At 41.1% G+C, this 24,526-nt stretch overlaps 1 protein-coding gene across 4 annotated transcripts; it reads left to right on the top strand.

Annotated features, from left to right (window-relative positions):
- Positions 1 to 479: 479 nt before the first annotated feature.
- On the top strand, positions 480 to 21,591 carry RNF19B (ring finger protein 19B). Of its 4 annotated transcripts, XR_005647426.1 has the most exons (11): positions 486 to 1,230; positions 9,306 to 9,511; positions 10,703 to 10,847; positions 12,360 to 12,522; positions 12,984 to 13,098; positions 14,167 to 14,307; positions 15,237 to 15,444; positions 17,816 to 17,947; positions 18,724 to 19,249; positions 20,558 to 20,702; positions 21,084 to 21,591. XR_005647426.1 is itself a non-coding variant. In XM_039836996.1 (10 exons), exons 1-9 carry the CDS (start codon positions 593 to 595, stop codon positions 19,211 to 19,213), a joined length of 2,235 nt encoding a protein of 744 aa, XP_039692930.1. In that variant the 5' UTR covers positions 486 to 592; the 3' UTR covers positions 19,214 to 19,249; positions 20,558 to 21,591. The 4 variants fall into 4 exon arrangements, 3 of the variants coding, with proteins under 3 accessions (XP_039692931.1, XP_039692930.1, XP_039692929.1); XM_039836996.1 differs by having other exon boundaries at positions 10,706 to 10,847; positions 20,558 to 21,591; XM_039836995.1 differs by having other exon boundaries at positions 20,558 to 21,591.
- Positions 21,592 to 24,526: the final 2,935 nt, after the last annotated feature.

The raw sequence follows: 24,526 nt of genomic DNA, 5'->3' as shown, positions 1-24,526 counted from the left end.
TGACATTGGTGACTATATTCTTTAATTAATAGTGTTTGCTCAATAAGCAACGATGAAAAAAATGTTGGAAGGTGGACCAATTGGGAATCACCAAAAAATCTACCCTTGTCTGCTTTTTACAGATGAAGTAACTGAAGCATCACTTGCTGGAAGTGGCAGTCTGCTTATCCATCAGAAAAGGCAAACCGAAAACTCCACCTTGGAGATGATGGGGCTCGGGGGAGGGGGGGGAGGGTGACAGAATTGGGGGAAGAGGCCAAGCAAAACCGTTGGGTTAACGACTCCTCAAGATGGCTGTCGGGGAACCAACCGACTGGGTGAGGCGAGGCTCCGCCTCAGCACGCTCGGCCCCTCCTCGCCCGGCCCCGCCCAGCGCCCAGCCCCCGACCAGGCGGTGCGGGTTGTGAGGTGGCTCAGCAGAGCGCCTGCGCAGTGGGCAGCGGCGCGAGGGGCGGAGGTTTTATAACCGCTTCGTTGATACCGGTCGGTTTCTAGCTCCGGGAGGGCGGCGGCGGCGGCGCCGGCTGAGGGGGCGCTGAGGCGGGAGCTGTGGCGGCGCTGGGCGCCCCTCGCCCCTCGGCCGCTGGGGGCCATGGGCTCGGAGAAGGACTCCGAGTCGCCGCACTCTACATCCTTACACGCGGCTGCGCCGGACCCCAACTGCCGCAGCGGCGGCCGGCGCCGTCGCCTTACCTTCCACAGCGTCTTCTCCGCCTCGGCCCGCGGCCGCCGCGCCCGGGCCAAGCCGCAGGCCGAGCCGCCGCCCCCGGCCGCGCCGCCGCCGCCGCCCGTCCCGGCCCCAGCCGCGGCCCAGGCCCCACCGCCCGAGGTGCTGCCCGCCGAGCCGGCCGCAGAGGCTGAGGAGGAGGAGGCCGAGCCGGCGGCGGGGCCCGGGTTCGACGATGAGGAGGCGGCGGAGGGCGACGGCCCGGGGCCGGAGGAGGTGGAGTGCCCGCTGTGCCTGGTGCGGCTGCCTCCCGAGCGGGCCCCGCGCCTGCTCAGCTGTCCGCACCGCTCGTGCCGGGACTGCCTCCGCCACTACCTGCGCCTGGAGATCAGCGAGAGCCGGGTACCCATCAGCTGCCCCGAGTGCAGCGAGCGACTCAACCCGCACGACATCCGTCTGCTGCTCGCCGACCCGCCACTCATGCACAAGTACGAGGAGTTCATGCTGCGCCGCTACCTGGCCTCGGACCCCGACTGCCGCTGGTGCCCGGCCCCGGACTGCGGGTGAGCGCGGGGGCGTGGCCGCTGGGGTGGTAGGCTGCGGCCGGGGGGTCCCGGACCCGGGCCTGAGGACTGGACCCCGCGGGTGGCGGGCCGGGAGAGACGGCCCTGGGCGCAGCGTCTCCGCGCGCGCGCGTGCGTGTGCGCGGGTGTGTGTCCCACCATGGAAGGAGAAGGAGGGGGCAGCTGCGGTCTGCCACAGAGCTTGAGGTGGGGCCTGAGGATTCCGCGAAGGAGGGAGCTATCCATCAAGTTAGGAAACAAGGCAGTTTTTTGTCGGGTAAATACCCCTCTGCCCAGAGGTAAGGGGTAGCTCTTAATGAGGGGATATATGGCAAAAGACAGAATGAGAATATCATTCCGAGGGGCACTGCTTCTAAGGGGTGTGTCCATTTGGCTAGAGGCAGACTTAGCAGCATGGCGGGAGAAGATGTGTTTTTCCTGACCACTTCTGCTGAAAGTTGAGATGGAGGTGACCAGTATGGCACTAGGGGGAAAGGACAGGTCACTGGCAGAGCGCCGGGGGCACCCTGAGCATTGTGTGCCTTGTGTGCCAGGCTATTGGGAGGCCCCCTGTGGTTCTTACACTGCTGCCTTGGGTAGGGTGAGGAGTGAACGGACCCTTTGTCCAGGAAGCAGTGGGGCACTGAGAAGGATGCCCAGAGGTTGCTTTGGTAGGAGAAAATGTGCCTCCCAGCCCCTCTGATCTTGAGTTCTTGATGGTCTTTTTAATGCATCATATAAGCTGAATTTTTAAGGTCAGTGAGAAAATATACAGTATCTACGGAGACATAATAATAACCACCAGATTTTACTATCTGGAGCATTCATTGGAGACCCTCCTCCCTCCACTTTTTAAAATCTGTGTGCTACTGTGTACTACAGTACATCCCATGAATGATTGCATGCCGCACAGGGGCTCATCTAAGTGGTTGGGAGTCAGACTGCCATTCATTACCTGCTTTTTATAACCTTATTGTTTTATTTTTGTGTGTCATGTTTTGGAGACAAAAAGATGCTAGAGACTCTTTGCAGTGTGTAAATGTAATGCTGGTTAAAAGCTTGCTTCAAAGGAGTTATGAAGGGCTTCTAATCGTAGTCTGTATATCAAGGCTATTTAAAGATTTCCATGATGCTGCTGTTTGTCTCAAAAGAAGCCGATGTAGAATGTCTAGGGGAGTAAGAGGAGTTAACTTCTATGTTTCTGTTCAGCCACACTTATTTAGAAATGGGTGTGTTATTTAACCTCACTGAGAATGGGGTTTCTAAATTACTTTGAAGTGTTGTCACAGGTACCGGTGTTTATCTATGGTAGATCACTTTCACTTTCGGTTAATAAGTATCAGAAAGAACCATGTATAGACTCTTGAAAGTTTTTGCTTATATTTGGTAGTCTGGTGATCTTGCTGCCTCTAAGAGGTTAATTTACATGGTTTTCACATTTCACAGACACTATTGATCTATTTTTTGAACCAAAGGAATTTAAGTGAACACTACATAGTTAATTTTGGAATAGTATATCAACTCCTTTTTTGAGATGTGAGTTTCCTTGAATTTTAACTGAAAAATATGGCACCACTGATTATCTTTCTGGGAAAACTCCCTTTTTGTTTTATATTTCTCTGAAGTCCATCTCTGCCTTTGCTCATATTGATAAAAATGGAAAGGAATTAATTTACACTCTCGATTACATCTCTAAATGATTTCTGATTTGGAAGTTTTTAAAGAATTAGGCCATTTCTTATTTTAACCAAGTATTGGATCAGTTATCATCCAGTTTATTTTTTTAATTAGCTAAAAGAATTATAACAATTTGGTATATAATTTTTTAAAATGCGGTGTCTGTGGGTTTAAAGAAGGTGAAGTCTCAGGAAAGAAAGCAAGGTAGCATCTGAGTATCCATGTGCCAGGCATATATAATTTAATTTGATCCTGCGACATTGTAAGATAGATTTGATCTAGTTTTAACAGATGAGGAAACTGAAGTTTAGAGTGACTTTTGTTCAGGGTCCTATAGCTAGTGGGAACACTGGTCTTAACCCCAACCAAGGTCAATATTCTTTCTTCCCAGCTTCATTTTTAAAAAGCATAGACTTGTCAGTATGATTAGGGATGCTACTACTGTTTGGGTCATTTCATCAAGTGTGGCCTAAGGGCAACACTGAGAGAGCCAAAGATGCTAGAATCTATTTTCTTTTCTGATTCTTAAACAACCTCTTACCTACTTTATTTATCTTATCTGAAATAGGCCTAATTCTATCCTGACTTGAGAGGCTTAATTAATGTTTGCAAAGTGTTTTTGAGATCTTCAGTTGAAAGTGTTAGGTAAACAAGGAGTAACTTTAAAATTCTGTCACTTCCTAAACAGGTGTCTGGGTTCCCTGGGGATGTGGCCAAGGAACCACCTCTTTTTTAATGCCAGGAGAAAAATAGCTTGTTTTGTTTTATTTTACTCAAACTGGTTTATTCTTCTAGGTCTGGTAAAAATTGTGAATGAGCTCTAGAAGAGAAGCCTAAGCCCCAGTATCTCTTTCTCATACTTGACTATCTTTACTGCCCACAGATCATGTTACCAACTGAATTTACCAGGTTCTCCCTTTGCTCTCAGTGAGTCTTTGTGTGTATTTGGCAAGTTGAGGGGAGTATGTAAGTGATCCTACGGAGTTCTGATCATTAGTTTCACTGTGATTACTCATGATAATGAGAACATTATATATTAAAAGATTCATTATTTGTTTATAAAACATGTAGAACAGTCTTGAATTTTTCTTTTTCCATACTTGAAACTATTTTATTTGTAAATAAGGGAACCACTTTCAGTGAGAAAACATTTCTATTATTATTTAATATTATTAAGTATAATCTTTAAAACATACTTTTAAATGAGATAAAATTAACTCAAAATACAAATAACTGGCATTTTAATAGTTCTTTATAATCTCCAAACTATAACCTCATTCAGAAATAATTTCATTTTAGTTTCATTCATGTAAATGGTGGTAAACTCATCTTACAAAGGTGAAACCAGAGCAGAGAAGTTTGTGCAGGACCCAATATCTCACAGCTAATAAATGGTGCAGTTGATCTGTTACCTCTTAGAGTCACTGCTTAAACATGAGGTCTTTTCAGAAACCCCCATATCATGTACACATTTCATGTTTTCCTCTCAAGCGCCCTGTTGCCAATCTTTAAACCCTTTCAGAATCTCTAGAAGACTGAGCAAAGGAAGCAACAGGGCAGATCTTCCCTACAAATGAGTAGAAGATAAGGCATCTTGATCTGAATTCTTTGCGCAGCGCAGGTCCACCACTCCAGCCTCTCATGCTGCTTCTCTTTTCTCCAGAGTCCCCCCTCCCACCTGACCCCAGCAGCTAGTATCAGCTATTGGCCTTCCTAGACAACTAGACTGGACTATTCCATAAACAGGAAGCTTCTGTTTGTCTCTAGCATATTTATGAGGGAAGAGCAAGCTCCCTGTCCAAGACACATTTCTCAGTGAAGGAGTTTTCCTCTCTGAAGTCGTCCTGGACCTCTTCTCTTAATTTAGCTCTGTACCTTCTATTTCACAACTCTTCACTCTATCTCCACCCTGCCACACACCGTCTACATCATCCTCCAGCCAATATGTCTTTCTCATATTTGTGGAAGTACTCATTCTAAAGTGGAACATTTTATGTTACTCCCCTGCTTAAAACTGTTCATACTTTACCTATAAAATGACATATCTTTAATAACTTATTTATATGATCTATTCTTATAATTTAAGCCCCTTTACAATATCCAACCATCTTTTGATCTTATTTTATCTTTTTCATATATAAATATTTCCCAAGGTATACTATAGTCATTACTGGAAAGAGAAATGTTTTGTGATCAAATAAACTTGGGAAATATTGGATTGAACAAAATAAAGCAAATTCATTTCTGAGTTTTCTGAACTTCTTAGATCCTTTAAACATGCTAATATACCTGTAAATCTTGTTAATACTAATATACAGTGTAAATTTTTAATCTGGTATAATTTTCCCAAACTTAGATCACCGAGAAACATATTTGTTGTTGTTGTTGTTGTTTTCTATGGCATCTTTAAGGCATAACTGAAACTTTTAACAGTTAATCTGGCCTGCCTTCTGTTAGTGTCCTTACTTAACAATGAATCTTGTTCTCTGAGTGGATTGAGAGCTCCTCTTGACTAGGATATTTATATTCCAAGTTTTTCTACAGCACTATGAACAGAATCTTTCAATTAGCTCCCGGAAGAATAGAATGAATAGTTGAATTTTGTTAAGAAAAGATAAGGAATACAAACAGCATTGTTTTTGGAGGAGAAACAGATAAGAGGAAGGATGGGTGAGAAGAGGACAGGCAGGTGATTATTCAACAGACAGTTTTGAGAATTATATAGTGTTGAACCTTAGGTGAGTCATAGGTATTACAAAAAGGACTTAGACATGGTCCTCTTAACAGGAAGCTTGGCTTGGTAGGGGAGATAGATAGATAGATAGATAGATAGATAGATAATCATAAGCGCACTGTAACAATTACTAAAGAAAATACAAGTGCCCTTAGAGGATAGAGGAAAGGTTTTGCATGATAGTGTCAAGAAAGACTTCGTAGAGGAGGTGATATTTGATCTGGGCCTTGAATATGAGTAAGAATTCGTATCAGGCAAATTAATATATGGATAGAGAAAAAAGCATCTTAAACCAGAGTGTTATAAGCAAATTCATGGAGGTATAGAAATACAATACAAGACTATGTCTTGAGTCTAGTTTGGTTAGCTTCTGAGTGCACAATATGGGAAGCATGATCTGGGAAGTAACTAGAGATCAATCTGAAAAGGTAGACTGGATTCAAGTTGATAGGCCTGTCCGTGCCATGCAGAGAAGTTTAGGTTGAAGGACTTTTTTTTGTTGTCGTTGAAGATTTTAAGCAAAAGGGTGACATCATGATAAGTAATGGAATTGGATTTTGGATTGGAGTGGAGAATAAGGAGAACAGTCTCTTGTAGTTGTCTGGCCAAGAGGTGACATGGGTTTGAACTAGGACAGGAAGAAGAAAGGTAGTAAGGGTACACAGCTTATTGAGACAACTCGGCCCATATCTATCACCCTTACACATGCTCAGGGTTCATTTGTACATGAAGTTACATGACCTGGAGCTGGGAAGTACAAATATAATATAGGAACACATTTCTTTAACTACCAGGATCTGTTGGAACATAATCAAATTAACTAATGGGATTTTACCCCTTAGGGCTGAAGTTAAGTAATGCTGTGGTCTAGCCTGTCACACATTATGATGTTTCTGAAGACTTGGGAAATTAACAAAATTAGCAAAAGTTGAATGAATTTAAGAGGTGGGGGAGTATGCATCTGTAGTCTTAGCAGCGTGTAATTTCCTACACCTTCTATTTAGCTTCTAATAAAGTAAACCTGAATGCTGGGTTAATCTAAGACAGCAGGATAGGGGAGAGGTTCCAGTGTGAGACACAGAAAAGAAGAAACAAAATGTTCAAGGTAGATTTGGTCTCAAGAATGAGGTTTTTTCCAACTACCTGGGGAAAGAGATTGCCCTATTTAGAATTTAAGAGTTTACCATTAAACTCTTTTAAGAGTAGTCTTATAAGAAATTTTAGGATTAAGTTATAGTACCTGGCATATAGTAAGCCACTAGGTACATGGATAAGTTTAAAAGATTGCTCTATGGTAGATTAATGGTCCAGGAAAAATGCTAAGGGAAAGCAAAAAAAACCCAAGCAGGAAAGGGTCTCTATCATTCATTCAACATAGGTGTTTTAAACATGAAACAGTATACTACACCTTGGAGATCAAAAATGGATGATACTTTTCTTTGAGTGTAGTCTGGGGAAGTGCGCATATAAATATAATTACAATATAATGTGATAAGTGTTATAAAGTAATTGTGCACATGCATAAACTAAGCAATTAACTGGCTGGAGAGGTTAAGTGGTTTATATATAAAGAAGATGATACTCGCGTTGGTTCCTAAATGGATAAGTATTTGCCAGCACAAGAAGTAAGGAAAGGACATTTCTAGACAGAAGGAATAGAGTATGCAAAGGCCAGGAAGTAGGACCAGAAAAAAGTGCTGTTTTTCTACCATACCTTTTAGGGCAAGATCTCAAATGCAGTTTCAGAGCATGTTTATTTACACTTGAAGGTGGCAAGCTCCTATACCTCCATTTTGAGAATAGAAGCTAAGGTTTGGATATTTTAATTAGCTCAGTGTCATGCAGTATGAGTCAGGGACAAGGAGCCCAGACCAGGCACGCAAAAACAGGAATGCCAAATCTCGTGCCCTGAGTAATTCTGTGTCATGGTTAATAGGTTGCTGTGAGTTCATGAGTATTTAGGGTTATTTTACTTCTTTGGAACCAAATTCCACACCCAAAATTGATATTGTCAAACCTATCAAATGTTATGAAAAAAAGCGGGGGGGGCGAGGGGAGGAAGGAATCTGTTAATAAATATTTACTCCCACCATCTAAAATAGGAATGGATTATGAAATGTTCAAGGCTTCTTGACTGGCAGTTCATCTAATATGTATCATCAGAAGTTGACTTACTAACTTTTCTGAGATCATCCATTACCTTTCCCATTTAACATAATTGCAAGCAAGTCACTTTCTTGAGAAGAAATGTTGTTTATCTTTAGTAGTTATTTTGCAGCTAGATTTGCTCAGAATTCCTACAGGATATGAATCATTTACATTTATATGTTGACCTATTCTTATTTTGCTTTTTCTGAGGAAAATTTTAATGTAGTGTATGTTATATAATATAGATGATACCTTGTCATCGATATTTTCAGTGTCATTTTCAAATCAACTCACAGACTCTATGATAAATCTGGGAATTCGAGTTGCTCTAATGAACATTGTGCATTCAAATAAAAAAACCATAGGGTAAATCCAAGAAAACATTATTAGCCTTTTGTATAAGTGTTTGAGGTCTTTGACTATTAGAGGAGAGGTAGAATGGGGGATGACAAACCCCAAATGGTAACTAACACCTAAGCCTGCAGTCATTGACCTGTCTGAAAATTGTGTGAAATTTTATAACTACTATCTTCTCTTCATTTGTTTTTTTAAATTACTTATTTTTTTTAATTTTAAATAAGTGTCCACTTGACTAAGTGAGCACTTAGTCAACATATTTAGAATTTGAAAGGCTATTAGTTGTAAATATATTGGAATGTTTGTGGGAGAGTAATTCTTGGTAAATAAACATGAATTATAAGAAACAATTAATGCTGATGCCGATAGGTTCTGAATTGCCCGTCCTCACTGAGACTATGGGTCAGAAGAGAGGGGAGGAGATGTGGCTTTATATTAATTCTGTATCAGTAAGGTAGATGAGTGGTGTTCTTGGATTCTGGAGCTTGTCAAGAAAAGATATTTGGCTTGAAGAAGGAAGAAAGGAAGGAAGAGGTGGGAGGGAGGGATGGAGGGAAGAAGGAAGGAAGCAAGGAAGGAAGGAAAAACTATAGAAAGAAAATATGAGCTTTCAATAGGAGAAATTGATCATGAATCCATCTATGACTCTTGTCTCTCGGGTGGTGGTCAAACCAGCTTCACTGTGGAACTTAAAAATGAAAAAGTATACTTGCTTTAGTTTTTGCTATAGGTCTTTATTTTACCAATGTTCAGTCCCTTAATATAAACAAATTCTAATCTCTCTAAATATAGCAAATCATCAAAAAGAAATCATTTCGTATCTTGTTATTTATGAAACTTGCTGTGGCAAACTTCTCCTAAAGCAGCTTAAGCTGAATACGTGCTAGAATAATTCAGGCTAAATATGATATTTCCCTCTATTTTTTTAGGAAATAGATAATTTGTGTTTTTAGAATCTCAAGAAATTTACTTTCTCATGCAGAATATATTTTCGTTTGTTAGGCACACTTGTGCATATGTGTTATATAGGTGTTCCTTTCTCCACATCATATGTAGTGGTGAGAGATGCCAAACAATGTTACCCCACTGGAACTAATGAATGTCTGTCTTAGTTAGATCATTCTTACCTTACTGATATCTCTTCTATTTCCTTACCCAGTTATGCTGTTATTGCCTATGGCTGTGCCAGCTGCCCAAAGCTGACCTGTGAGAGGGAAGGTTGCCAGACTGAGTTCTGCTACCACTGTAAGCAGATATGGCATCCAAATCAGACATGCGATATGGCCCGTCAGCAGAGAGCACAGACTTTGCGAGTACGGACCAAGCACACTTCAGGTCTCAGTTATGGGCAAGAATCTGGACCAGGTATAAATTGACATTGTCTCATTTGTCTCTTTATTTTGTACTACACAATGTAAGCCCAAATCTGGGAGAGATTACATTACTGTATAACCAAGTATTTCCTGAGATCAGAGAGCAGAAAATATTTGGCAGTACTTTCAATATTGTATTTGATTTGTACCTTCCCCCTCTAACCATTATAGGTTGTCCAACCCAGGTAAGATCAGAAGACAACAAAATTGAATTCTCTAGTTTCTGCCTTCTTAGTAATATGTCTCATATTGGAGAGCAATTAGGTCCTTTTGCAAGGAGCTTTTCAAAACTTGCATTATAAGAAAGACATTTAATTAGTGTTATACCTGTATTGTTTTCCTACTAGCTTTAAGTGCATCACCACTTTTGGAAGTAGGATACACATTTAAGGAAAGGAAATATTAGTATAAATTAATGATTAACCTTAAAAAGAGGAATATCATGCATTCAGCTCCAACCTTTACAAATCAGAGTGAACCTATTTTAAAATGTCAGTGGGTTTATTGCCTTTTATAAATGTACTTATTTCACTGATGTCATTTGGGAGAGGCTAGTAGGAAAGATTTTACCATTCACTTTTTCCTGGCACGGCATAATCTAAAATTGTCATTTTAATAGGATAGTTCCTAGCTTGCTGTGAAAATTACCAGGTGTATGCTACGTAGTATACCCAATTATTTTTAGGTTTTAAATTTGAAAGTGTCATGAGAAGGGACTGTAGGAGAGTGTTAACAGCAAATCATAATGATACTCACTGAGCCTGAGAAATGAATTTCTTGAACCAAAGTTTTTCAAAACTTAAAGCCAATTCCAGTCTACAGACTATTCTTCCTGCTGGACTCTGCTTTTAATTCTGTCAGCCTATTGGCTGGTGAAATTCCATTTTTCTTAGAACCATCTTTCTCTTTAGGGAAGTCCCCTTGCTCAAAATGTGGCAGAAATGCTGTATAAGATGCCAGTTAGGGGAATAGGCCGCTCAATACAAGACAGGATCCATTTTATGAAATTTCTTGAGGTCTAGACATAGCCAGCCTTCCAGTGTGAAGTGGGTTGTACAATTTGGAATTTTCAGTCAAGAGCTCTTGACTTCCTCCTCATTTTTATATGTATACTCCTAGGAATAATAAAGTCAATAGTTATAACTGGGGGTATTTTTCTACCCATTCTTCCTTCCCTCATTAGCAGATGACATCAAGCCATGCCCACGATGCAGTGCTTACATTATCAAGATGAATGATGGAAGCTGTAATCATATGACCTGTGCAGTGTGTGGCTGTGAATTCTGTTGGCTTTGTATGAAAGAGATCTCTGACTTGCATTACCTCAGGTGAGATGGAAATGTGTTCATTGCTTTTACAGTCTTGTCCTCTTGCTGAATTAAGGGAAAGGATGCTAAAGAGACATCCTTTAGCTGTCCAGTCATTACAGCATTAGGAAACTATAAAAAAGTTCTGAAGCACCCCTCTGATCATGTTTTTCTTCAGCTCAGCAACTTCCAGGAACTGTTTCAACTAACGACCAGATAGAGTTCAATTTTCCTAGCATGGCTTTTAAGGCTTTCCACAGTCTGGCCCGAATCTGCTTTTCTAGCTTTTTCCATTTTGCTTTCATAAATGCCCTATTCCAGATACATAATTTGCACTTGCTGTTCCCTGTGTCTCTTCTGTGCTGTCTTACCCCTCTTTATTTGTTCATGTTCTTTCCTTTGCTTGGAATGCTTTCTAATCACCTCACCATCCCAACAACCCTCTTTTATCTCAGCCTGTTCAGTACTTATCCACCCTTCAAGGGCCACTTAAGTGCTGTTACATCTGTGATTCCTTCTCCAGCCTTTTTGCCTATACTTCTTTATTGACATTCCTTACATATTTTTTATAAATGTCATCACTGTTTTTACTTCATGTACATGTCTAATTTTGCTGAACTATATAAGTTTCTTAATTTTGCTGAACTATATAAGTTTCTTAAGTTTCATAAGTTTCATCACTGTTTTTACTTCATGTACATGTCTAATTTTGCTGAACTATATAAGTTTCTTAAGGCCATAGTTACCTTTTTACAGTTCCTTGCATGTAGTGAGTTTCCAAAAATTCATTGAGTTGAGTGACTATTAAAATATTGTCCTGAAGGAGTTAATATTTACAAATTTAACATTACATGGATGAAACACTAATTTCCAATTTAGCAAACATTTGAGTATTTACAGTCTACCAATTATTGGGGACACGGGATGTATAAGACATGATCTCTACTTTCAAAATTGCTTATCCCATCTGGTAGAGAAGACAGGACAAGGGGAATGAGCAAAAATAATTGGACTCAGAAGGGCTGAATATAAAAGTAGCCAAACCCAGAGTATGAAACTTACATAAAGGCTACGAGGAAATCTTTTTATATCCTTTCCCAGGAACATGGTTTACAGTATCTATCAGATATGGTAGGACATATACCAAGAAAACTTTGCAAATCATTGTTCATTAGCTACAAGGCACAGTGCATTTGGATGAGATATCAAGTGTGTAGGCTATGCAGGGTTTCAAGTAGTATTAGTCAAGAAAACTGGATCAGTGTTGGTAGGTTAGGGAGGACAGAGTTCAGTAGAAAAGGAAGAAGAGTTTTCAAGTCTAGGAGCCTGCCTTTACCAAAAAAGAAAAGAGCCCAGAGCTCTAATAGTCTGGCCGTGTCCTTTGCTCCCCTCCTGTAGTATATTCATTTCCTGTAACTTCTTGTAACTGTTAATCACTCCTATTGAAAAGAGGCTCTTGCCCTTGTTGAGCCCTGTGATAACAACAGCTGTGTTTGTAACACTAACATTAACTTCAGCATGTTTCCTCTGCAGCCCCTCTGGCTGCACATTCTGGGGCAAGAAGCCATGGAGCCGTAAGAAGAAAATTCTTTGGCAGCTGGGCACATTGATTGGTGCTCCAGTTGGGATTTCCCTCATTGCTGGCATTGCCATTCCTGCTATGGTCATTGGCATTCCTGTTTATGTTGGCAGGAAGGTAAGATATTGAGTTCTATGCATGTTCCATTTTCAGATTTATTGGTTACGGTTAGAAGGAAATGGGGAGGAGCTTATGTTCAGAGTTGCCTGAAAACCAGCTGGTTCTTGGATAAAAATAACCTTAATTTCTTAAATGGATTTTCATAAACCCCCAAGAGATCTGAAAGTTCCTATTAACATCTTGGGCTTGGTTTCTCTCAGTGACTTAAAGGTGAAATGCTTACTTCACCCTCCTGAGTTATCTTGTCTCTTCGTGGCTTAACATTTTCTGTATTAGTTTATATCATCCTGGTCTGATTTAGGTTAAGAAGGTTAAAATTTGAGAAAGATGCTTCTTTGGGGTGGGGGATATGTTTTAATATAGATAATTTATATGGGAATATTCACTTGTCCTTTTACTCCCTGGCAAAAAGATTGATGTCCTAACCTGCTGACCTGGATTTTCTTTCTTATTCTTAGATTCATAGCAGGTATGAGGGAAGAAAAACCTCCAAACATAAGAGGAATTTGGCTATCACAGGAGGAGTGACTTTGTCAGTCATTGCATCCCCAGTTATTGCTGCAGTTAGTGTTGGTAAGAAGCTAGCCAGGACCATGACTTCATTCTGCCCTCCCTTTCCTGCTCCCTCCGTCAAATCAGCCCTGCATCAACTTTCTGACTATAGCAGTTTAGCCAACTGGCCAGATGTTTCACCCTGGAGACCCCTATATTTATACCAAACTCACCTTGAGAGTTAACTCTCTTAGGCACTGTTATTATGGTTATCAGCCAGACTAAATGATCAGAGTCAGGGATCTTTCAGAGAAGGTTGAATTAAAGAATATTACTTTAAGGCCTAGTGTTTCACCTTTCATCCTCTCTTTTCTCCATTTGCTGTGGAACCACAAAATACAATTACTTTTATTTTGATTTGTTTTTAATGTCACACACTATTTTGGGAGGCATGAGGGTTTGTTTTAAAATAATAATAATAATATAACATTTATTGAGGCTCTCCACGTGCCAGGAACAGTCTTATAAATATAGGAGTCTCCAGGGGTCACCCCTGGAGTGACCCCTTGAGTGTTTTGCATTATTTCATTTAATCCTTACAGCAGCACAGTTATAACAGGAAGGTGCAGTAATTTGCCCAGGGTCACTTGGGTGGGACATGAATCAGGACAGTCTGACTTCAGAGCCTTTGCTCTTAACAACTAAACTATTCTATTTCACACAGCAGTAAGATTTTGGAATTAATACCCTGGAGGGGGATCCTAATCCCAGGAGTCACTTATTTAATATTTGGTTATTGATTCATTCTTGGATTAGCACTTCAGCAGTGAATAAAAGGGGAAAATGAAAGTAACATATACTTACTGTGCTGAGTGAGCACTGTACGTACATTCTCTTTTGATCATTGACAACCCTGGGAAGATAGGTCCATGGTCATATGGCTAATAAATCAGAGCCAAGATTCTAATCCAGGCCTTTCTGATTCTAAATCCAGTTGTCATTCCGTTAGACTGGCCTTGACTCTTTGGAAGAGCCATTTTCTCCCTTTCCTTGGCCCTTTATAGCGTAGTTTGTGCTCAGGCTGGGAAGGAGAATTCAGGGCAGTTGCAAACTGATGGTCTGCTGACATGTTTCCTTCTCTTCCCCCAGGTATTGGCGTCCCCATTATGCTGGCTTATGTCTACGGGGTTGTGCCCATTTCTCTCTGTCGTGGAGGCGGCTGTGGAGTTAGCACAGCCAACGGAAAGGGAGTGAAAATTGAGTTTGATGAAGATGATGGCCCAATCACAGGTAAAAGGAGGATTTTAATTTCCTTTTGAATTTGTGGGACACAAGATAAAAATCAGTAAAATTTAGCACATTTTACAGAGAGATTGCCATTGGATTACTTTGGATAATGAGCTTTATACGGGGTAAAGTATTTTTAGCTTTTCATTTCTTTGTTATTAGGTTAATTCCTCTGGTACTTGCCTCTGTGTGGCAGGTACAAACTAGTAGGATTCCAAGTAACTCCAAGTACACTGGTAATAGTAGTGATTATAATAAAGTCTTAAATCTGCACAGTACTTTATAATTTTCAGAGGACTTTACACAGTTATTATCTCACTTGGTTTTTACAGCAGCTCTCTGAAGGAGGAGAGCGGGAGCTATTATTATTCCCCATTTAATGGGAACTTATTTAAGCTTTTGTCTCAACATCTGTTTAATGGGTTTAAGAGCTTCTACAGAGCTGGGACTAGAGCAAATCTTCTGACTTCTACTGTGGTGTTGTTTCTACTTTATCATATTAACTCATCTGAGTCATAGAGATCGCCTGAGGTTTTTCAAGCTTCCTGCTATTATCAGAACATGACCTAAACGTATTTTGAAATCTTCATGTTTGATTAGATGGCATCTATGGTATATTGGTATATTGGAAAGAATAGTGGACTTGGAATCAGAATTGTAGTTTTGTGTGCCTCGCCATGACTTGGGCAAGTCATTTAATTCTAAGCTTGTGTTTCTTCATCTAAAATGGGGGCTATTAGTTATTAGGAAGATTAAGTATGAACATATGGTAAAACCTCTGATGTATGGTGGCTATATATAGTAGCTGTTCATTAACCGAATAATGAATAAATGAGTATTTTTCTACCTGAACATTCTCCATTCTGATTAGTCACTGCAGACTATTTTGATGCTTAGCTATCTTGAATTAAGGTGTTTGGTTCCATCCCCAGTGGCAGATGCCTGGCGAGCCCTCAAGAATCCCAGCATTGGAGAAAGCAGCATTGAAGGCCTGACTAGTGTCTTGAGCACCAGTGGAAGCCCTACAGATGGACTCAGTGTTATGCAGGGCCCATACAGTGAAACAGCCAGCTTTGCAGCCCTGTCAGGGGGCACACTAAGTGGTGGCATTCTTTCCAGTGGCAAGGGAAAATATAGCAGGTAAGCAAATAGATCATTTCTGACAGAACCAGTTGGAATTATAACAAGTAACATACCTGTATGAGCTATTTGTCTGTGCCAGGCGTGTTCCACATGTCACCTCATTTTGATTTAATCATCAGTGGTATTTTTTTTTTCTTTACAATTAGAAAATAGGCTCAGAAAGGTTAAGTGACTTAACACAAAGTTCATGTTCTTTCCACTGTTCCATATAAAGAATAATCTTGACTTCAGATCTTCCCTCTACTATATTAGGCTGCCTGCATCAGGAAGGGAAAGCAGGCATTTTTGTAGAATTTCCAAGACTGCTCTCCGTTAGGCTTGTCACTGGCCTTGAGTTGAAGAGCATTTATGCTGTATCTTGCTGGCTTATTGGTGCTGTGATCTTTATTACCTTCCTATTCCATTTGCTAGGAGGAAAATCAACTTTTTGAATTTGTGTTGAGAATATGTAAAGCTTTATGACTGAAAAAGTTATGACTTTCTTGGTCATTTCACCAGTTAGACAAACCAGAACATTCAGAGGAACATAACAAATGTTACATGAGAAGGACTTAGTTGAATGCACTGGAGACCAGAGGCCTGGGGAGGGGTAAACATGGGGCAAAACAAGGTAGAGGGGAATTAGGGGAGATGGTTGATTTCAGATATCTGAAAGGCCTTAAACTGGAAGAAAAGATTAAACTTCTGACTCATGATGAGAGGTAGATTAAGACTAGAGGGAACCTAATTTTGCTTCATTATAGAGAATATAGAGAAAATCTATATAAAAGTCCAAAAATGGATTAGTTTAGTAAATACTCAGCCACCTATCCCTGGAAGTGCTTGAAAGTGAAACCAGATGGCCATTTTGCTATTCGAAGGACTCAAGCAACAGATGGCATATGCACTGGATCTCACACCTGAGTGCCTGTCAGTCTCCTGGGAGCCTCTTAAAAATAGATTTTAGGACCTTATCCCTGTATTAATAAATTAGAATCTCCTGGCGTGGGACCTAGGGGGTCTGTATTTTGAAAATACAGGCTCACCAGGTGATTCTAGCATAATCATTGCACAAACTAGCATCTGGGAATCACCCAAGTAGCTGGCCTTTGTGAAAGTCCTCTTCCAATTCTAAGAGTGATTCTATGACAGAGCTGAAAGCAGAAGCCAGGTCTCCGACTTGATGCACTTTCTATTGCACTGCCTCATTTTCCTGGGCTGTGGCACATTCTTGAAGGGCATCTGAGACTAGAGCAGCACAGCAGAGGCTCAGGGGGTAGCATGAGGTTGCTTGAATGTGCAGCTGTAGGCTCCTGCTGACCTGTCTGTGTCTCATGACTCTGGTTTGTTCTTCTTAGGGGATCCCGCCCCCACATGCCAGAGAATTCACTGCTATGCTTTCTTAAAACCAACACCCCTATAAATAAGCAGACAGACATAATTGGAGACTGACTTGGTGAAACTGCAGCTTAGCCAGTCCAGCTGTTCCAGTTCTGTGAAAGCCTTTTATAGGAAGTGAATGAGTCAGATGGGTTTGACTGTGAAACCCATTATGGGGAAATACTTCTGTGTACAACAAAATGGTATTAGAGCCAAGAAAGGAAATAGTTATGTGTTCTTAGCTCTCAGACACCATTGGAAATTTACTGCTCTTATAGGCTGTTGACCTTCAATCTCATAACCTGGGGGTAATTTGATTGCTAAATGTTTGAGTTCCTAGTATGTGCAAAGACACTGAGGGTAAAGTGAATGGGGTATGGTCTTTCCTTTTTTTGGAGCTCACACATGAGTGAAAGATGTGTTAATCAATATAATAAGTAGGTGCTGTGAGAGCACTTAGCAGAAAGTGACTGCTTTGCTGGGAGAGTGAGGGGAGATGATACTTTCTTGCAAAGTCATGGCAATATAAAATGTGTATAAGTGTGTAAGGAAAGAAAATGCAAAGTGATTATGACTTAGGACCTGCGGTGAGAGAGGAAATAGAGAGCGATCTTGGAGGAGATCAGGAATACTTTAAATGCCTGTTGGTAATAGGGAGCCAAGAGAGGACTGTTAAAGTGATCAGATCTTCGTCCACATTGGCACTGATCTGGAACTTGTGTGACTTGGATGTAAGGCTACTGGAGAGAGAGCCCAATTGCAATTATCCAGGCAGGAGATGCTGAGGGCCTGACGTTAAGCAGTAGCAATGGGGATAGAAAGGAGGGGACGATTTCAATAGATATTTAAGAGAGAAAATGTGTGGGCATCTATTTGAGCTATTTGACAATTGGAGAAGATCAAATCTACTCAGTTTGCAAGAGAATAATGGAAGAGATGTGTGCCAGGAAGCAGACTGTCTTGGAATATCCAGGCCTCCTATTAACTTGAACGTCCCCTCTTTACACAGGTTAGAAGTCCAAGCCGATGTCCAAAAGGAAATTTTCCCCAAAGACACAGCCAGTCTTGGTGCAATTAGTGACAACGCAAGCACTCGTGCTATGGCCGGTTCCATAATCAGTTCCTACAACCCACAGGACAGGTATGTGAAGAGTCAGATGCCCAGGAGAGGTTTCATTTTTTGGTTGGGTACTAGGCCTTCAGAAGTTCAATGCTTTATGTTAGGGCTCTGTGTACCATCTGTCAGGATATATAGTGTGTGTATCCTGTGAATTCATTGAGCAAATTCTTGGCAGCTCTTGATTGATTCTTGTTAGTACTTGATTTTTAGAGGTTTTTTCCTTCCTTTTATCCTTTTTTTTGGGGGTCTTTTCTTGGCTATTAATCAGTGTAATTATTCACATGGAACTTAAAGCTAGATTGGTATTCATTAATGTCCATGGGTGTATGGTTTCTGCTCTCATGTTACCTTTTGCTTAATGTGGCTCCTATAGCCTATTTCTCTTTATTTTTGAGAAGTTAGTGTATCTTGTCTGGTACGATTGCAGCACTCTCTTCTGGAGAGTTTCTGGTTTCTTCTGATTGTGGCACAGTAGTAAAAAGCTATGAATCTTCTTTCAGTTTCATATTTGGGTAAGATAATGTAAGGCTCTGACACTTAAGTTAAATTTTGGAAGCTGTGTTTTAGTTGTTTAAAGAAATGGCAGAGGTTTGTGTGTGTGTTTTAAATCAACAGATCAAATTGTTCTCCATCTTATTTGAGTGTTAGGTTAAATTTTTATTTTCGTCGGAAATGAGCTCTAGTCTACTATTTACCTATGTTTTTGGACTTCCTAATCCTGAACCCACAAACTGCTTTTACCAACAGGTAGAGCATGACTCATGTATGATTCAGCAAAGTGGATTTTGTCTCCACAGAGAATGCAACAATATGGAAATCCAAGTGGACATTGAAGCTAAACCAAGCCACTATCAGCTGGTGAGTGGAAGCAGCACGGAGGACTCGCTCCATGTTCATGCTCAGATGGTGGAGAATGAAGAAGAAGATAGTGGTGGTGGCGGTGGTGGCGGCGGTGGCGGCGATGGCAACGATGGCAGCAATGAAGAGGATCCCCCCTGCACACACCAAAGCTGTGAACAGAAAGACTGTCTGGCCAGCAAACATTGGGACATCAGCTTGGCCCAGCCTGAGAGCATCCGCAGTGACCTGGAGAGCTCTGATACGCAGTCAGACGATGTGCCAGACATCACTTCAGATGAGTGCGGCTCCCCTCGCTCCCATACTGCAGCCTGCCCCTCAACTCCCAGAGCCCAAGGTGCACCGAGCCCAAGTGCCCATATTAACCTCTCTGCCCCAGCTGCGGGGAAGACTGTCTTGAAGCCAGAAGGTGCAGAAGCCAGAGTATGAAGTGGAATGAATGCTCCCGTTCTGAGAAGCACACTTGTAACTGCATCTTTTGGAATCTTTTTTTTTTTTTTTTTTTGGTGGGGGGAGGGTGGGAAGTGGAGATTTATGTATTTTATTTCAAAGATTCTCTGGTCCCAGGTTTTCCCCAGGGAAATTCGGAGAAATTTGCAGTTTCTTACAGATAAAACATGGAAATTTTTCCCTTAGTCTCACCCATTCCTTCTCCCCCCTCTACCTCTCTCCTTTTTTTAGTTTTAATTTATTGGTTAAACTGATGGTGGCAATCCATGAGGTGTGTCAAAGAGTGTACAGATGTATGTGTGTATATTGTATGTATGCTAACATTACTGAAGGACACATTTTAATAAAGATTTCTGTTGTTCAAATCATCTCATTTTCCTTGGCGTGGGTAGTCCTACAGAGCCAAGTATTTGAAATAGACCATTACATCTTTAACAGTCTCTAGATGTGAATGTTCCTAACCCCAGGGAAGGATTGTATTCTAATCAGACTGCAGTGGAGTCAACTATAAACCAAGGACTCCTAGCATGATAGGAAGCAAAGCCAGGCTTGTTTTGGACTGTGTAGTCAGACTGAAGAATTAGCTGAGTCAGCCAAATAGAGAAGCTGTAGATTAAAATGAACCTCATTTGCCCTCTAGAGGCAGCTGTGCAGTTTCCCTGTTAAAGCTTTATTTTCCCTTTTCTATATTGTAGTCATTATTAGAAATGTGTTTCCAGAGGAGGGTAGGGTGGCAGTTCCAGCGGCTCCTTAGATCCCAGTGAATGTTGCAGGGTTACAAGTTGGGGAACAGAGCATTCTTACCGAAGGAAGAAATATAATGATTCTGCATAATCACCAAGAAATAATCTATTAGGCTCTCAGGTACACATTTTCTGTTCCAAAAAGCTTTCTCAGTTTTGCCAATCTAGTTTAAATAAGAGGGACTAAAATTTGTAATGAAAGGAGAGAGGGGAAGTGCCATCGAAATCTCAACATAATTTTATCTGATCTTTTAAATTTGTCAGAATCGAGCTGTGTTAGTACTACTTGGGATTTGGGCTCTGTCTAGAATAATGGTCTAAGAAAGGAACGCTCATATATAATACAGCAGAAAAATTAAGGTGCATGAGACATGGTGCAGGATTCCAAATCTGGCAGTAACTTACTTTGTGACTGTGTGAGTTAGTTACTCTCTCCTGCCCCTAATTTCCCCCAACTTTCAGATAGTATTTAAGGAGCTTCCAGTGCCAAACTTCTCTATCACCTTAGCCCTGGGTCCAGAGGAAGAATTGAAAACATCCTTTCCCTGAGGACCAGATGGCTTTCTGTTTCCTTTCACAGGTGCACCTGCTCTTTGTCTTCCTGGCCTGTGCTTTACTACAATGAGGATGATGAGTCTGGACAACAGCCAACTTGGAAGGTTCTGATCTCTTGAGCACTGCAGCCAGACTTAGCACATTTCCCTGCACCTGGGACAGGAAATGCTGTTAGTAGACTTTGGGTCTTTGGAAGAGGGCACCCTAGAGGTGTCCAAATGTGAAAAGGGGAACCTGTTGGGAAAAAGGGCAATCTGGAAATCTCTGAAATGCAATTAACTCAATACTCACAGTCCTCTTGAAGCCTTATCAAGAGAGCAGTTAACTTGGATAAAATCGAAGAAGTCTGTTGGAAGGCCAGAAGTTTGCAGCCAAACCTGTATTCTTTTCTATGCTCCACTTCTTACTGCTGTGAAACTTGGGGAAATTACTCTGAGTCTGTTTTCACTTAGCAGAAATGGGGATAATCTAATTATGGGATTGTAAAGATTAAGTGAGATGGTATACTGAAAATACTTTTGGTTAAAGGCCCATGTTTTTTCCTCCTTCAGGAACAGGAAGAAATAAGGGAAATTATGGGTGTCAACTGAGAAAGCCCAGAACTCTAGACCAGAGGCTATGAAAAACTACACTACTGTTATATCTCCTAGACATTAGCAGATGAAAAGTCCTGTCCATCACCACCACCTGGAGGAGAACATGAGTAATGCATCGGAAAAGTTGGTCTGCTTAGAATGTGGGGAATGTTTAATTTCCTCTCGGTAGAGCTTTCATTCGTTCTGAAATACGTACTATGTTTCAGGTATAGGATGCATTAAGAAAAAACATGAAATTTCTGTCCCCACGGAACTAACACCTTAGTGGGGAAAAATGATCTGGATGAGGGTAAGTGCACTAAAGAAAACGAAGCAGAAAAAGTGAAGAGAGAGAGTCAGATGTTGCTCCTTCAGGTGGGTAGTATAGGCCTCTTTGATAAAGGTAACATTTTATTAGAGTCCCGAATGGAATGAGAACTATGTGAATACCAGGCATGAAGAATAAAGTAAAAAGGCTCTTTGATGGAGCATCCTTAGTCTGTTCACACACACACACACACACACACACACACACACACACACACCACACACACACACACCTGCCCACCACCCATATGGTCTATGTGACTGGAACAAAGTGGACCAAGGAAGAGAGTAGAAGATTAGGTTAAAGAGATGGCTGGGAACAAGGTTGTGTCACTTAGCAAAACAACTCTGAAGACAAGGAAATGTTAGGTTCCTCTAAGGCTGGAAAGAGGTACTTTTCAAAGCTGGACAGATGGAGGGCTTGCGGTCAACTTTCAAAGGGGCCGAAATTGGGAGAAGGAGCGTCTGGTCACAAGTCCTACTTGGGTCCATGGAAAGAAACTGTAGGATATGGTAAATAGGTACTTACTCTGACCTCTTTCTAATATACTTCCTTGTACTCCACAGGCTGGAAAGCTAAAAACTACAGGGCATACCTTAAACTTCCTAGAAACCAAGGTTCTGAATATAATTTGTTTCGCCAATTAGATACACAAATAGGATATGGAAGGGAAAAGTGATTAAGGGGGCATCTTTAGCTACTTTGTTGCTCCTGCAAGGATGTAGAGACCTCGGGTTTCTCTTCAGTGATATTCCAATACCCACCAGGAGTTTGTGAGTGTATGAGGGTTTCCTGACCCATAAGTAACAGTGATGTGTGTGCTTGTAGTCAGCCTGAGGTGGCCTCCTGATTCCTCATCTTCCTGGTGGTGGCAGAGGTCGCAGCTCCCATGATAGAACAATCTGGGGGGCTTTTCCTAGAAGCTCAGCCTAGAAATCACTTGTCCAGGCTTCCCAACTCTTGTAAGCACCTAATTTACCTGTATTAAATCTTGTTCTACTTAAAATAGGTAGAAGCATTTTGTTTCCTGCAACTACTGAACCCTGACTGATAAAACTATTTGGTTCCAAAAGTGATCACAGGCAACACACCCTCAAAAATGGGACTTCGGTTAGTTATGACTGAGTTGGGTTTGAAGGAAAAGAGAATCTAGTTGTCCCCGGAAAATGGTAAACTAGTAGGCAAAGATTATTTATACTTGCAGTCACCTGAGATGAAATGCCTTTTGGAGGACCAAAAGTGGCTGTCATGATAGATTATCATGTAAGAAATGAGGACTTAAATGGCAGTGGCTATGCTAGAGAGGTTAAAGAAAATGAAAGTCTCACTAGTTTTAAGGTTTTAGCTCAGACGAGCACAGGAGAGCCCCAAAAGAATTTTGTCTCTTTTAGCCACAAGGGTGATGTACATGAAAATCAAATGGATTCTGGGTTATTGAATTGCAACGTAAGTTAAATTCATAGCATTACCAAGAATCTCATGTGAAAATTAGGGCATTGTTTAGGAAAGAGATGGACTCTGAAATAAGAAATGGAACATTTGAACGGATTTAGATATGTCTTGGTATTCTGAACCCACAGACTCCACTCAACTTTTTCCTCTCAGTCTTTCTTGGAGGCCCTGGAATAATTGCCTTGAAAAGGAAAGCCAGTACTTTTTATGTACCACCCACTACCCCTTATTGCCACCATATCTGTAACTACGGGCAGATCCCAGTATGCATCTGGAAGGTAAACAGTCTGATTTGAGAGACTTACAGAAGAATTGTAATATTTTGCTGGTTTGAATCAATAGAAACCTGAGGAATGTATGCAAGCTAGATTCTAAAAGTGTTAGACCAGGAAGAAGAGAACATAATTTTATTTTCATTTGGGTTGAATTTATTAATATGGGCATTCTAGAAATTCTGGCTTTAGCAGCTAAGAGTGGCTCTTAGCTGGCTGGTTGGATGAAACCTGAACTTAACAGTGGTCTACACTCAAAAAGAAATTGAACTGCCAAAAATTCCTTAGTATAGCATTGGAAGACAGCCGAAAACATGAAGACAAATGTTCATGCAGATTTATCCTATGTGTGACCTACTCATCTCCTAATTTTGTCCTCCAAAATTGCTCAGAGGATATTCCTTTCACCAAGGAATTGGAAAGTACATGGATAAGGGGAACACCTTACCCTTGAAAAGTATTGTACTAAATATCCTTCATAGGCTGAGCATGATGCTAAGAGATGCTGTTGTTGAAATGGAATTCCTCATATCAGTAGAGATGATGGGATCCTGGAGTGACAGGGGCCAAGGGGCAGGTACCAAGGCAAAAGAGCTGGAGTGAGGAAATATAACCTGTTTGTAGTTGGTCTTCATAACACAAAGCAAAACTCCAGGTCTGGCAGAGAAAAGCCAGTTTTGAGTCACCAAAATAGGGAGTTATGGACACATACTTAATTCTAAAACTCAAGGCCCTTGAATAAAGGGATGCTAGGTACCATGGAGGAAGCACCCAGCATATCATCATAACTGAACTGTAAAAGTTCTAGTTTTCCCAAAAAAATCTTAAGCCATTAACCTATGTTCCTGTGCTTGGAAAAAGGGAAATTACCTGGGCCTTCAGAGAATATTTGGAAACTGGACCTATAGGTCTTCGTGTTCCACTAGTTAGACTAGAGGCTTATGGAGTGTTATAGGTTGAATCATGTTCCCCAAAATTTATATGTTGGAGTCCTAAATCCCAATACCTCATAATGTGATCTTATTTGGAAATAGGGTTGTTGCAGATGTAATTAGGATGAGGTCATATTGGCGCAGGGTGGGCCCCCAAACTAATATTGGTGCCATATGAAAAATAAATTTAAGATACAAAGACAGACACAGGGAGAATGCCATGTGAAGATGAAGACAGAAATTGGGATGATATAGTAGAAGCCAAAGAATGCCAAAGATTGCCAGAAAACCACAAACCAGAAGCTAGGAGAGAGGCATGGAACAAATTTTCCCGTATAGCCCTCAAAAGGAACCAACCCTGCAGACACCTTGACCTCAGACTTCTAACCACCAGAACTGTGTGAGATGATAAATTAGTGTTTAAGCCACCTAATT

This window comes from Pteropus medius, unplaced genomic scaffold, assembly GCF_902729225.1.
Source record: "Pteropus medius unplaced genomic scaffold, Ma_sr-lr_union100, whole genome shotgun sequence".
NCBI classification, from domain to species: domain Eukaryota; kingdom Metazoa; phylum Chordata; class Mammalia; order Chiroptera; family Pteropodidae; genus Pteropus; species Pteropus medius.
Note: the sequence above shows the minus strand (reverse complement) of the source record. Positions and strands in the feature narration are given on the sequence as shown.